The sequence below is a fragment of the Cyprinus carpio genome, unplaced genomic scaffold, assembly GCF_018340385.1.
Source record: "Cyprinus carpio isolate SPL01 unplaced genomic scaffold, ASM1834038v1 S000000349, whole genome shotgun sequence".
NCBI classification, from domain to species: domain Eukaryota; kingdom Metazoa; phylum Chordata; class Actinopteri; order Cypriniformes; family Cyprinidae; genus Cyprinus; species Cyprinus carpio.
Genome location: NW_024873095.1, coordinates 5,049 through 21,265, shown reverse-complemented (window position 1 = coordinate 21,265; position 16,217 = coordinate 5,049). Strand labels below are relative to the sequence as shown.

Here is a 16,217-nt window from a genome sequence, read left to right as displayed (position 1 = left end):
GCTTAGCTTCAGTGGGCAACCAGTCGTGGGCTGCAGGGTGAAATGGCTGTGGCATTAATATAGAACGGTGATTAAACTGAACAGTTTTAATGCATAGGCCTTGTCTCACAAACACACAAACACACACACACACACACACACACAAAAACGCACACATACAGTGGTGTTCAGTACAGTCACAGTGTATATCTGTTATTCAAGAAACTTTTGAAAAGTTTAAAAAACATTATGAAAAAACCCTCAAACTATTTGCATGAAAATCAAATAGGCCTATTGTTTTTTTATCATATCATTTAAAAATGTTTATGTACTGTATAAATACAGAATGCATTAAAAAGGGGGGGGCTGTTGGCACAGTAGTTTGTTAAAAATGTCACGTCATGCCAAAAAGGTTGCCGACCCCTGAACTAGCGGCTATGCATATAAGCAGCCTTTTAATTAAGAGACTAGAACAATCATGGCTGATAGTAAGATGTTTTGCAAATGAAAAGGAAACTAGACGCAAGAACAGCTGTAACTTCTTACCCAACTTGTACATGAAGGCTAAGTACCAGCAACAGTCACACCTTTAGGATTATTTGTGATATGGTTTTTCTGACTTAGTCCTCTTGACTACCCCTAACAGATTTAGAAGCTGATTTCAGCACTAAAATGCTTTGTGAATTAATAAAAAACTTAATATCACAAAAAATAATAAATAAACAACCAAAATTTTAAAAACAAAATCCACTAAATAACCAAATAAGAAAATACAACTAACCACAAAACCTCTTGTGAATATGGCCCCATGTGTGTTAAACCACTCTTATTCCCTTAAATGCTGTAAGGAAAATGGCGTTCCAATTTAATATAGTGTTTACAATGTTGGGACACAGATGTATGGAGCAGAGAAAGATTTCTACAGCTGGTCTGAAAAAAAAAGACTATTTTACAACAGTATAAGATGTTCAAGACAGGTTCTTACTCTATAGTCATATGTCGCTTCTGGGTTCTCATCACAGGCAATGACCTCTGGCGCCATCCAATAAGGAGTGCCAATGAAAGTGTTTCTCCTGCCAACTGTCCTGTCCAACTGTGCGCTCACACCAAAGTCAACTGCAAAAAAAGGACACAGTGATGTGATTAAAACAGGAATGAAATGGCAAGTATCAGGATTATAGCAATTAGCAATTTTTCAATTACATACCACAAAAACTAAAACCCTTGAAAGCTCTAATTAGACCCAGATTGGTTGATGTTGCTCAGCTGAGGTAAAGGGGTCATTCATTTCTGAAATCAATTTTTCAGATTTTTTTGACAAACAATTTCTAAAAGTATGGCAGTTTTTGATGTAAAGTAACAGTGATGCAATAAAGTGCAAAAGTATTTAATTTATTAAAAGCAAATAAAAGAATAAGACTCACCCAGTTTCACCTCTGCATTCTCTGTTAATAGCACATTCTGACCCTTGATGTCACGATGGATGACATGGTGGGCATGCAAATGGGCCAGACCCTGAGAAGAAAAAGTAACTCTACACTAAATTTCATATGTAAAAGTTATGGAAATTACACAAATTTCCACCCTTGAGGACAAAACACACTGAGTAAAAGTATTCAGTGAGGAGAAAGATGAAATCGATTCAAAAGACTGGAGATGTTTCTATGAAAATGGAAAGTCCTGAGTAGGGTTGAGAATCGAACACCAGAACACAGGTGGAATGCTGTTCACAGCGCTTGGTCACATGTCGCACCAGAACCGTTTTCGGAACCGAAACTTAGAAATTGCTCACGGTTCTGGTTCTTTTCAAAAAAGGTTCTCGGTTTTTCTGTGATGGCCAAAGATGTGTCCACACCCAAGGACGGTAATTGAGAACACATATGCATACATGCGGTCTATTTTCTGAGTGGTTTACACATTATTTTTAGTATTTCATGATTTAAATATTGTTTGTAGGTACATTGGTTACAGATCATACTATACCCCGAATTGCATAATAATGACTGACACAGATTTGGTAATTTTCATTTGTTTTATTTTCAATATGTTCCTGCCATAAACTTACTAGTGTGGGTGCACACTTTCTAGTGGTTGTTGGTATATTGTTAACGTTTATTTCTTTTAAGTTTAAGTTGCTTACGTGGACAGAGTGGAGGTTGGCGCTGGCTGGGATGCTGCACGTCAGTGGAAGTCCGTTCCCAATAAAGGACTGGCTGGCGTTAGTTGCCACCATTTTGTTCTGTTGGATTGATCCATGTTGCCAATTAGCTGGGGGGGGGGGGGGTACAAGATTAATTGCATGATGGTCTGTTTATTATAATTCTATGTATATTTTGTTGTTTATGTTACTTTGGGTATATTACTTTGTTGATGACCCAGTGCTTCATATTTCTGAAATTAATTACTTTATTTATTTTACTCGTGTTAGGTGATGTAGGTGTCTTCCCCTGTGTATGTGTAGTGGACTAGTCCTTTGTGTATATAAGTTTCCCAGGTGTGCGCGTTGGGGGGGGGGGTTGTCTTGTTAAGTTTGGTTCTGTTCAGTTGACCTTTTTTTTGTTTGAGGCCTAGGCCTGACTTTATTTTCATTCAGTTCTAAGTTATTTACTTTGTAACTTTTTTGGCATTTAATAAATTATTTTCTTTATTCGGAGATCCTGCATTCTTTGCCCTTGACTGCTTGGTCCTTCACATATGGTGTCAGTAGTGGGATCAACGAAGGGTGCAGGTTTCCCAAAATTTTTTTTTGTTTTTTTTTGGCCTTCCCCTTTCCCCCCTGTGGTTTGTTGAGCGATGAGTCGGCCTGGAAGGAAGGGGCCACCAAAGGCAGTGCTAATGGAAGCAAGGGAGGAAGAGGTGGAGATCATGGTGGATGAGGAGGAAAATAGTCGCAGAAGAGTCAGGAGGGCAGTAGCCAATGCTTGCAGATCTGACAAGATTGTTCCGAGCACACATGGCACAAATGGATGCTCGAGAAACCGGGAGGGCTCAAGAGCAAAAGGAGCAAGAACAACGATTTAAGGGACTGCAGCATCAGTTTGGCCTGCTTCAAATGGAGGTGCAAGCTCGTACTTCACACACTCCTGGTCCAATTGTTTGCGACTTTATATCCTGGAGTTATGCAGGATGGGGACCCTGGCAGTAGTCGACCACTCGCTAAAGGAAGTGAAAGGGAACTTCGAGTGGAGCATGATAGAGGTCAGTCCCCTGATTAAAGACCTTAAATTAGATAATTAAATGACTCCGATGATATAGAACTTTTTTTGATAACTTTTGAAAGAATTGCGGCAGCGTGTTGTTGGCCTAAGGCTGATTGGGTGGTGTTCCACCTGATTCCCCTATTGACCGGTAAAGCTCGAGCGGCATATGTATTTATGGATATTGACGACTCTCTTAATTATGATAGTGTGAAGTCAGCTATTTTGAGGAAGTACGACATTAATTCAGAAACTTATCGACAAAGGTTTCGTTTCCGAGAAGTTGAGTCATCTGAGAGTCCTAAAGAGCTGTATGCCAGGTTGAAGGAGCTGTATGGGAAGTGGATTCGACCAAAAGGGAAAACAGTGGAGGAAATTGGAGAAATAATTATTCTTGAGCAGTATCTCAGAATGCTCTCTCTCTGAGCTCCAGGTATGGATCCGTGAGCGGGGCCCTGAAACTGCTGCCGAAGCTGCATCATTAGCGGACATGTTTGTTGCTGCCCGGGGAAGGAACCAGCCATGGAGTTGGCGGGGTGGCAGAGACTCTTGCAAATCCCAGGTCTATCCTCCGTCCCAGTACCACTCCTTTGGTAAGCCTCCCTTAGGAGGAAAGTTTGATTCTGTAACATCAGTTAAGTCGCCTAAGAAAGTGCCTATTTGTTACTTGTGTGGACAGGAGGGTCATACCAAACCTGTTTGTCCGAAGAATGTTGGCAAGCTCTCACAAGTGTGTTATGTGCCTAGAGCTAAGGCAGATCCTATAAAGCCTGGACTGTCCTTAAACATGACCACTGTGGAAGTAAATGTAGAACTCCCTGCGCTAATTGATACGGGCAGCGACCAGACTTTGGTGCGTAGACAATTTGTGTCACCTGTCTTGATTAATCCTTGTGACAAGAAGTCAATTTGCTGTGTTCACGGGGATGAAAAGCTGCTTCCTACGGCTGATGTGTACATCAAAGTGAAAGGACAAACTTATCTTCTGGATGTGGGCATGGCGGACGAGCTACCCATTTCCAGTGGTCTTTGGGTCATGATCTGCCGGTACTCTGGACTTGTTGCAGCCAGTTCCCTCATGCAATATGGTCATCACACGAGCTAAAGCAAGCACAGGGGAAGAAGGGAAACAGATGCTTAGAGCCCTACCTTTCTTTGACAATGAGGTAGAAACTGTGGGATCTGCAAAGCCCAGGAAAACTCGTCAACAGAGAAGGTTGGAAAAAATTAAATATAATGCTGCTACCATGCTAGGTGACTCTTTCAGATTTTTCCCCAGACTTTAAGCTGCCTACTAACTTGGCTCAGTTACAGCAGGAGGATGCTAGTCTTGTCCCTTACCTGGAAAGGGCAAGGCCAGAGGATGTAGAGAATGAGATGGACTGTGATGTCACGAAGGAAAGATATCTTCTTCAACAGGGGATACTCTGTCGTCGGCTTGGGTCTGTGATACAACTGGTGGTACCCCGGTGTCTGCAAAGTTATTCTTGTCCTGGGCCATTCAAATCCCTGGGCTGGCCACCTGGGGAAGTGTAAAACCCTTGCTAGGATTAGAAGACACTTTTATTGGCCCAGCTTGAGGGCAGAGGTAACACAGTATTGCAGAAGTTGTCCAGAATGTCAAAAAGTCTCTGCATATAGCCCTGGTCGGGTTCCACTCCAACCGCTTCCAATCATAGGAACTCCCTTTGAAAGACTAGGAATGGATGTTGTCGGACCGGTTGAAAGAAGTCACACAGGTAACCGATTTATGCTTGTGGTAACGGACTACGCTACAAGGTATCCGGAAGTGTTTCCTCTGAAGTCAATCAAAGCAAAGTATGTGGTGACTTACCTTGTACAATTATTCTCCAGAGTTGCGTTTCCACGTGAGATCTTGACAGATCAAGGAACAAACTTTATGTCTACCCTGGTGAAACAGGTTTACAAATTGCTGGCCATCAAGAGTCTAAGAACAACTCCTTACCACCCCCAGACAGATGGGCTTACCGAAAGATTCAACCAGACCCTTAAACAGATGCTTCGCAAGTTTGTCTGTGATTCGGGTAGAGACCGGGGCCAATGGCTTCCTTACCTTCTGTTCGCCTATAGAGAAGTGCCACAATCATCTACTGGTTTTTCGCCTTTTGAACTCCTATATGGACATGCGGCAAGAGGTCCTCTGGCTCTGCTTCGAGAAACTCTGGGAAAGGGATCAAAGAGGGGATGAGCCAATGAATGTTGTGTCCTATGTGGTGCAGATGCGAGAGCGTCTGGAGAAGATGTCGGGATTGGCCCAATCTCATTTGGCTGAGGCACAAACGCGCCAGAAAACCTGGTATGATCAGTCTGCTCGTGAACGCACTTTTGAACCGGGTCAGAAGGTACTGGTGATGCTGCCCAGTAATGAAAGTAAACTGTTGGCCAAATGGCAAAGTCCGTTTGAAGTCCGAAGGAAACTTGGACCCACCACTTATGAAATTGTCACACCAGGTATGAACCGCCCTAGTAAAGTAGTGCATATTAATTTGCTGAAGGAGTGGATTCCTCGTTCTGAGAAAGAGTCGCAAGTTCTGATGATTCGACATGTGATGGAAGAAGACCTAGAAGAGCAATATTTGCCTCAGCCGGTTGCAGAGAACATGTTAATTTGGGATCATTTGCCAAAAGATCGCCAATCACAAGTGAGAGCTCTTTGCCAACCTGACCTTTTTTCTGAGTATCCAGGAGCCACAACATTGATTGAACATGAGATAGTGTTGAAAGGTGATGCTGTTGTGAAAAGGATGAGTTATCGAACACCTGAGTGGCTACAAGCCTCGTTGAGGAAAGAGGTTGATCTGATGCTAACGTTGGGAATCATTGAACCTTCTAAAAGTGAGTGGTGCCACCCCGTGGTTTTAGTTCCGAAAAAAGATGGAACTTTAAGATTCTGTATTGATTTCCGATACCTGAACTCTGTCTCTAAGTTTGATTGCTATCCAACCCCCCGTATCAGTGACCTAATTGACCGCTTGGGTCAAAGCAAATATCTGACCACCATTGACCTGGCCAAAGGATATTGGCAAATTCCTCTCACTCTTCAATCTAGAGAGTTGACTGCTTTCATTTCAGGGTACTTCCCTTTGGCCTTCATGGGGCTCCAGCCACTTTCCAGAGACTCATGGACCAGATATTGCATGGTTTGTCTTTTACGGCCGCTTATTTAGATGACATTGTTATTTACAGTGACACGTGGGAACAGCACCTACAACATCTTCAAAAAGTTCTGCAGCGTCTCCAACAAGCTGGCCTCACCATCAATCCACTGAAATGTGCGGTGGCCCGAACTGAAATCGAATATCTGGGCTACGTCATTGGTAAAGGGGTGGTCAGACCCCAGGTAAAGAAGGTCGAGGTCATTCAGCAGTGTCGTTTACCTCAAACACGGAAAGAGTTAAGATCATTCCTTGGTATGGCAGGGTTTTACACCTGCTTTATCCCCAATTTCTTTGGCAGAGCAGCTGCCTTGACGGATATGGTGGGCTCAAGATGCCCCAATCGACTTCAGTGGTCTGAGGAAGCAAAGATGACGTTTCGAGACATACAGAGTGCCCTGGGGGAGGAACCTCTGTTACATAATCCTGATTTTAATAAATTGTTTATTGTGCAAACAGATGCTTCGGAGCGAGGCATTGGAGCCGTGCTACTGCAAGGGTCACCCAAGGGACGACAACTGGTGGCTTATATTAGCCGTAAACTCTTCCCTAGAGAGGTCCGGTATTCTACCATCGAAAAGGAATGCTTGGCTATGAAATGGGCTCTGGATTCCCTAAAATATTATCTGTTGGGGAGAGAGTTTATTGTGGAAACTGACCATAAAGCTCTACAGTGGCTGGAGAGGATGAAGGACACAAAATAGCAGAATTACCCGATGGTACTTGGCCATGCAGCCCTTTCGATTTGTTGTCCAGTATGTTCCAGGGAAAAGCTAATGCTACGACTGATTTCCTCTCTCTCAGTGTGTCAGTGAGGTTCCTGAAGGGGAGGGGAATGTGATGGCCAAAGATGTGGCCACACCCAAGGACGGTAATTGAGAACACACATGCATACATGCGGTCTTCTTTCTGAGTGGTTTACACATTATTTTAGTATTTCATGATTTAAATATTGTTTGTAGGTACCTTGGTTACAGATCATACTATACCCGTATTGCATAATAATGACTGACACAGATTTGGTAATTTTCATTTGTTTTATTTTCAATACGTTTTCTGCCATAACTTACTAGTTTGGGTGCACACTTTCTAGTGGTTGTTGGTATATTGTTAACGTTTATTTCTTTTAAGTTTAAGTTGCTTACGTGGACAGAGTGGAGGTTGGCGCTGGCTGGGATGCTGCACGTCAGTGGAAGTCCGTTCCCAATAAAGGACTGGCTGGCATTAGTTGCCACCATTTTGTTCTGTTGGATTGATCCATGTTGCCAATTAGCTGGGGGGGGGGGGGGGTTCAAGATTAATTGCATGATGGTCTGTTTATTATAATTCTATGTATATTTTGTTGTTTATATTACTTTGGGTATATTACTTTGTTGATGACCCAGTGCTTCGTATTTCTGAAATTAATTACTTTATTTATTTTACTCGTGTTAGGTGATGTAGGTGTCTTCCCCTGTGTATGTGTAGTGGACTAGTCCTTTGTGTATATAAGTTTCCCAGGTGTGTCGTTTGGGGGGGTTGTCTTGTTAAGTTTGGGCTCTGTTCAGTTGACCTTTTTTGTTTGAGGCCTAGGCCTAACTTTATTTTCATTCAGTTCTAAGTTATTTACTTTGTAACTTTGTTTGGCATTTAATAAATGATTTGCTTTATTCTGAGATCCTGCATTCTTTGCCCTTGACTGCTAGGTCCTTCACAGTTTCCAACCCTAGTCCTGAGAAATTGTGTAAATGCAGCGCTGGTGTTGTCACTCACTCTCAGAATCTCTCTGGAGATGTATGCAATCCAGTCTTCTTTCAAACTGTTGCCTTTGGTGTTCTTAACAAGGTCTGTTATAGAGCCAGCACCACAAAACTCCATGACCAACTGCACAGACAGGAAAATCAAAGGGGGAAAAACAACATAAAAAAGGCCTTTAAAATGTTAAAATACTAATGTTGTATTTAAATTTCTTCTTATTAAGTTTCATCTCATATGCTTCTATACAAATTTTGCATTCTTAAAGGAAAATGACTTGGCCATCTCTGAACATAAGAACGTTAGAGAATCATGGGTGTGGGCTCTTTTGATTCAAACTGCCAAACAGTCTCTCAATATCATCCTATAAACTTGAGAAAACTCCTAGCAACCACATAGCTATCTGTTTGAAAGACTGCAAGGCCTTAAACCCTTCAATCTTCAAGTTTCTGGCCAGGCTTTTTTGTTTTGACAAAAATTTTTGAATTTAGAATTCTACAGTACACCAGTGAACTGCAATTTATTTAAATAGACAGTGAGGCTGTGAAAAACATGATGGATGTTCAGATACCCACCCACAGCTGGTCATCATGTCCAGGAGGACTCTTCTTGATAAACGCACCATAGTATGTGGCAATGTTTCTGTGGTGGGAGTATTTCTTCAGCATGTTAATCTCAAGTTTGATCTCATCCTCCTCATCCTAAACCAAACACATCAACAGAAAGACACATACAAAATTTAATGAACCACAAAACACCAAAGAGATCTGTTACTACTAATTGTGTTTAGTTCAGATAGGCGGTCAAAGGAGGCAAACACTTTTTTTTTGCGCTTTAGACAGGCACAGAAAATTTTCTTGAATTCCCTCATTCCAGGCTATGTATTTGATGACTAACAGATGGGTGTCATTGTGCTCCACCACAATTTTACATACATTTCTGTCAAAGACCCATTTGAAATTAAGGTTATTTCTGTCAACCATGTCTAAATGCAGCAAACCAATTCTACACCCTTCATTTCATTATATTTACTGCACATGCAAAACGTGTATGAAAACTGTGTATGAAGCAAAATGCACTGGAGAGAAAAGTCAGGCAAGGGCACCCACTACTCAGTGCACAGAGCTCTCTCCTAATGAGTGGTTGATCTGAACCAAGTGTGCTATAAGGGAGACACACAAAATGTACAGAGTGGTGGGTCCCCAGGACCAGGATTGAAAAACACTGCAATAGAGCCTGTCCTTGTGTTAATCTAGACCCAGTTTCCTATGCCCAGACTCTGATACCAAACACTTTTATAGAGATCAGAAAGAGATCAGTAATATAGGGCAATATAATGAAATTTCAAAATAGTTTTTTTATTTTAGTATTATTTTTATTTTTTTTTTTTTACCTCTGTGACATCCATGACTTTGATTGCCGCCAGCTGTCCTGTTTTGACATGTCGACCCTGAAAATGAAAACAAAGGATTAGTCAGATTAGTCGCTGATGGCTGACAGACATCACAATGTTGTGCCGGCATCGTGATGGCCCCCTCGCCCGCCCCTCCCTTTTTGAATGCACGATTGCTTTTTAGTTTCACTATCACTTTTGAGATTCGCGATCACACATACTGTGTTTATACTATGGAGCGGCAGTACTTACCACACATTTTACAATATTATATGTTTGTCAGTGGTACTGAGGATCTGCAAGTCATTCGCCATCGTCCTCTCCTTACACAGTGTATACACCGGACGCGAAAGTTGTCGTGTGGCACTGCACCGCATCAGCTAAAGACTGTCTACACTGGACGCGACAAAAGGACTAAAGGACTTTAAAGGGTCTAGGGCATTACGGTCTCGTAAAAGCTTTTGGAACTCCCTTTGCGAAGGGTATGACTGACCAAACGTTACTTTGACAATGCTGCGTGTGCGTGCAGCGTTTAGGCACTTCATCAGTTGTTGCAAATAAATATTTCTTCTCATAATTATTTATTTAAAAATTGTTTCACTGAGTCTTATTTACTATTGAACTTTTTCAAAACTAAATGTGTTTGAACTTGCTTACACTATCGTCTTAAATCATATTTCTATCACTGACAAAAAGTATTTTATCACATCAAAATAGAGACAAATTTGATCAGCCTATTTTACTTACGTTTGTATGTGAAGTCAAAAATCTGCCCCAACTTTGCTTTAAAATGCATCGCAAAAGCTCCTAACTGAAGATCACAATCATAAATGGAAATCACTTCCGTGAAGTGACCATCGCATGTTCCCTTCGCTAATGGATTTCTGGAAGGGACCTTCGTGAAGGGATTCAGTTGCTCACTTTCATTTGGAACGTCCCTACAAATGGCGTCCCCTTCCCGAAGTGCCTTTGAAGGGTGCAAAAAAGCCGTTTGGAATTTGCCCATTACGTCAATGCAGCAGCCATTAGAAGCTCCAGTTCCCATAGAAACCTGAGGCTAGACCAGCCAATGCCGTACTTTGACAAACTCCTCCTACAGTTTTAATCAGATCATTTTCAAATTTGGTGAGGGTCATCATAAGACCTTTGTAACCTTTGTAAATTGTGAAGATCTTGAGTTTTCGTCAAGGGGCGTGTCCCTGGCGGCCTGAGAAAGTTTGATGTTTCGCTATGAAACAGGAAGTTACTGTAACTCAGGCAAGCAATGTCCGATCTGCCCCAAACTTCACATGTTTGATAGGTGTTCTGTTCTGAACAAACACGAATGCCCAAATTCAGTTATAGTCATAGGGCCACCTGGTTGCAAATAGGCTGGAAACATGCTAGCAACACTTAGCTAAGTGCTAAAGCATGCTATTATTGCAGTGAAAGAGGAAGTTACTGTAATTCAGGCATACAGTCTGCAATCTGACCCAAATTAACAAGTTTGATAAGAGTCCTGTCCTGAAAACACCTACATGCCCGTATTCGATTATAGTCATAGCGCCACCTGCTGGCAACAGGAAGTGATAAGTTTAACACCGTTATGGACTCCTAACAACATAATAAAAAGCATCAACAAGGGTTAAATAGGCTGGCAACATTCTAGAACCATGCTACAACATGCTAGCAACACTTGTGTTAAAGCATGCTATTAATGCAGAGAAACACAACATAACTGAAACTCATATATACAATGTCCAGTCTGCCTAAAAACTTAACATGTTTGATTAGAGTCCTTGCCTGAAGATATCTACATGCTCATATCTGGTTATTCGGGTATTAAGTTGTGATGAAAGAAGCGCTGTTTCCAGGTCCAAGCCTCAACTCGCTTCACTTGAGAATACTACCTCAGCAGCCGTTTATGAGCATTGTTTATTCATATTAAACATTTAAGATAAACGCTTTCAAACTTATGGTGTACACTTCAGTCTCCATGCTCACAGCATCCCAAACACAAATAATTTTTATATTTATTTATATTTTCGGTAACACTTTATATTAATGTTCTGTTATAAGTCATTTATAAATTATTAATGATGAACTAGTCATTTACAAACCATGACTATACATTCATAAATGATTAATAAGTAATAAGTTAACATTTTAGTAATGTTTTATTAATTCAGTTATAAGTAACTTATAAGTTATTAGTTAATGATGAACGAATCATTTACAAAACATGACTATATGTTCATAAAATGATTAATAAGTGGCATGCTAACGATTTACAAATGTGTTGTAAGTTATCTTAAAGTTCAAATCATGAAATAAATCAAACAGATCATTAGTAGATGGTTTATAAGTTATTAGTTGATACATTATTTATCACTTATAAATCATTGAAGTATTTATATCAAAATTGTTTTGTATAATTATCTCATGCACAAATGATGAATAAACCATTAGTAAATGATCAGTATATGATTTATTGGCAAATTTGTTAGCTGGTCCATGTTCAAAAGCACAAACAGGTATGCTAAAGCACTATTTTTAAGAAGAGTAATTCATTTGTTTTGAAGTTGATAAACATTTATAAATGCCTTAGTCAGGTGATTCCAGTGGCTTGTGTTAAATCCCTTCACTCATCGGCACAGACTTGTTCTGTGTGTGGGGATCTAGTGATGAAGTGACCCTCAACCGCTTTTACCTTCCACTGAAGCTCACATCAGGTGCACAGAGGTGTGTCAGAGAAGACAGCTGTCTATACCCTCACCAGTCAGTACTTACAGTAGTACACACTACAAAGTTGTTTAACACCTGTTTATAGATAATGTGTAAACGCATGAATAAATCATTTACAAAGCTTTCTGCATCCCCTAATCTAAAGTGTAAACTATTCATCACTTGTAAATGTGTTACATATCATTTGTAGACCTTTCTTACCTGTTTACACATTATTTGTATATGTACACAAGTCATTTATAACACTTTCTGCATACCCTGATCTAAAGTGTAAACTATTCATCACTTGTAAATGTGTTACATATCATTTGTAGACCTTTCTTACCTTTTACAAATTATTTGTATATGTACACAAGTCATTTATAACACTTTCTGCATCCCCTAATCTAAAGTGTAAACTATTCATCACTTGTAAATGTGTTACATATCATTTGTAGACCTTTCTTACCTGTTACACATTATTTGTATATGTACACACGTCATTTATAACACTTTCTGCATCCCCTAATCTAAAGTGTACACTATTCATCACTTGTAAATGTGATACATATCATTTGCAGATCTTTATAAATTATGTACAAACTGCAGTTTGTAAATTCACCATGTATTTGCCATATGCAAAGGTTGTGGTATACCTTTTGGTTACAGGATATACAAATCTATACAAATCCCTTATATGATATTTAAATTATAAATATTTTTATGCAAATATATTTTACTATTATATAGATATATTTGAGCCTCTAACTCACTCCTCATAGACAACGTTTTAGCCACTTCACAAAAATAAAAACGCAATATAGATATATTGACAGTGACTATTATCTTAGTTAATATACTATTGTATAAAAAAGATCATTTTAAGCTCCCTACTCACCACCTATAATCTTAAACATAACCATTTTGACAATAAAAAAGTGTAACAGACAGATAAATGTACGTTAGTCACAATAATTTATTTAAAACATTACAAAAAGCAGTATAATGAACAGATAAAAACGACGCGTGTGTGCTACATTACCAGTGTTCTGACGGCAAAAACAATTTTGTGTGAGTTACAGAATGAAATTAAAGTGTTTAATCGCTGCAAACTTTCTCCTGATCTGCATTTTCATCCTTCAAAGCGGCGCCGCACTGCATCTCACTCAACACAATTTGGCATGTCGCAAACAATCTATGGTGGTCGCAAATCACAAGTGACAGCCAATAAGGAGCGAGGTTTGACGTCAATGCCGCCAAGCAGTGTCGTTGTGTAGAAGCGCCAATTTTGAAAGTTTTAACGGATGAGACGGCAGCTATCTACTGTTATTAATGTATAATGATTATATTACGGAAAACAAATCTTTTTCTCACACGGTGGTATCGTACGACTTCTGAAGACTTGGGAATAAAATGCACAAAATAATAGACTACGTTTTATGGTGCGTTTTCATGTTATGGTGAGCAGCTGTCCCATGGGAAACAAAATAAAAAATACACAATTAAGTGCTGATTAAATGGTGACAGAGTGTTCATTTATTTATTTAAAAAAAAAATAAGTTCAAGTTTGGGTAAAGTGATGGAATGAGATGGATCATGTAACAGGAAGATCTGCAAATGATATGTAACACATTCACAAGTGATGAATAGTTTACACTTTAGATTAGGGGATGCAGAAAGTGTAATAAATGACTTGTGTACATATAATGTGTAACAGGTAAGAAAGGTCTACAAATGATATGTAACACATTTACAAGTGATGAATAGTTTACACTTTAGATTAGGGGATGCAGAAAGCTTTGTAAATGATTTATTCATGCGTTTACACATTATCTATAACAGGTGTTAAACAACTTTGTAGTGTGTACTACTGTAAGTACTGACTGGTGAGGGTATAGACAGCGGTCTTCTCTGACACACCTCTGTGCACCTGATGTGAGCTTCAGTGGAAGGTAAAAGCGGTTGAGGGTCACTTCATCACTAGATCCCACACACAGAACAAGTCTGTGCCGATGAGTGAAGGGATTTTAAACACAAGCCACTGGAATCACCTGACTAAGGCATTTATAAAGGTTTATCAACTTCAAAACAAATGAATTACTCTTCTTAAAAATAGTGCTTTAGCATACCTGTATGTGCTTTTGAACACGGACCAGCTAAAAAATTTGCCAATAAATCATATACTGATCATTTACTAATGGTTTATTCATCATTTGTGCATGAGATAATTATACAAAACAATTTTGACATAAATACTTCAATGATTTATAAGTGATAAATAATGTATCAACTAATAACTTATAAACCATCTACTAATGATCAGTTTGATTTATTTCATGATTTGAACTTTTTTTTAAGATAACTTACAACACATTTGTAAATCGTTAGCATACCACTCATTAACCATTTATGAACATATAGTCATGTTTTGTAAATGATTCGTTCATCATTAACCAATAACTTATAAGTGACCTATAACTGAATTAATAAAACATTACTAAAATGTTAACTTATTACTTATTAATCATTTATGAATGTATAGCCATGTTTTGTAAATGATTAGCTCATCATTAACTAATAATTTATAAATGACTTATAACAGAACATTAATATAAGTGTTACCATATTTTCATTGTCTGGCTATATCTGGGATTTCGTTATGGAGTTTAAGGATAGGATTATAATTTTTTTGTAGTATTATATCACATTGTGAGAGTATGAGCACCTTTTGTTGTTTTCTCGTGGAATCTGATAGAGCATTTGGACACGGAAGCAGTGACACATGTCGTCAGACTTAACAAGCAGATAGTTATAGCGCCACCTACTGGCAACAGGAAGTGACATGCCATTGTGTCTAAACCCCCAACATTGCGAGTAAATCACTCGCATATGCGACTAAATCTTCACTCTGGCGACTAAATGATGTCTACTATTAGCCAATGGCTAATACATTCTCAGATTTTACTCGCCAGTGTGTGAGCTTGATGCTAAGTATAAGTTTAACACAGATATATTTTCACTTGCCGAACACTCTGATTGAGCGCTTCAGAGTTTCTCTCTTCGTCAAGCTATCTGTGATATTTTTCAGTTCATCTCAATGGATGCACAGCCTGTGTTTGTGTATTTGGCGTACCTTAGACTCTAGTGTGAAGGCGCACAACTCGTGTGTCGAGCGAGTTTTACAGATTATGCAGAGTTGACACGTTACATGTAAACGATATTCTTTGTTGTATTTTCCTGTCAAAATAATGGAGGTCATTTGGATTTTTTTCAGTTTTTAAGAACTGCCGGGTTTTCTGGTAGTGGGCGGTACTAATACGCAAACGGCAATCTCATTGGCTGGTGCTCACTTATTATCGTCCCTGTTTTGATTTCAGCAAATCAGTTCCCGTGAATGGACATAAATAATTAGTAAAGTTCTATCATTAAATAGTGTTCATTCTTTTTCTTGTGCAATGTTTTACTGTTGTTATTAGTAGAAATTCGGATTATTATTATTATTATTATCTTCTTATCAGTATTATTGGGGGTTTATTTTTTTTACAGAAACACTGAACGATCAACAAAGCACCACCACCAGTCCTAAATTCAGTTCAAATGTCTATGCATTCATACATGGTTACCAAGTTTTAATTATAATTAGTAAAGTTCTATCATGAAATAGTACTTGATTATCCAGATATCACATTATAATGCTTGACTGACTGATGTTAAGTATGTACTTTCATGTATTTAAAAAGCTGTGCCATTTTAAAAATATATACAGTATTATACAGTATGTGTGTGTGTGTGTATATATATATATATATATATATATATATATATATATATAATTATATATCTATATATATATCTATATCAGTCTGGCGAGTAAACTAAAAAATTACTAGCCAATGGCGATTCAATTGCCAAGGTGTCCGTAGAGGGTTGTGTGTTAAACATGCTAGAAATATTCTCAAACATGCTAGCAACAGTTACTAAGTGCTAAAGCATGCAATTCTATTAAACAGGAAGTTGTTGTAACTCATGCATACA

The 16,217-nt window shown here is 39.0% G+C and overlaps 1 protein-coding gene across 1 annotated transcript; it reads right to left on the bottom strand.

Moving 5' to 3' along the window:
* Window positions 1-964: 964 nt before the first annotated feature.
* On the bottom strand, window positions 965-9,629 carry LOC109072777 (mitogen-activated protein kinase kinase kinase kinase 4-like; the record flags this gene model as incomplete). Its single annotated transcript, XM_042753904.1, has 5 exons — window positions 9,480-9,629; window positions 8,662-8,787; window positions 8,105-8,215; window positions 1,404-1,494; window positions 965-1,095 (listed from the first exon to the last, which is right to left on the bottom strand). Coding segments are annotated over exons 1-5 (474 nt in total), but the record flags the coding sequence as incomplete, so codon positions are not given.
* Window positions 9,630-16,217: the final 6,588 nt, after the last annotated feature.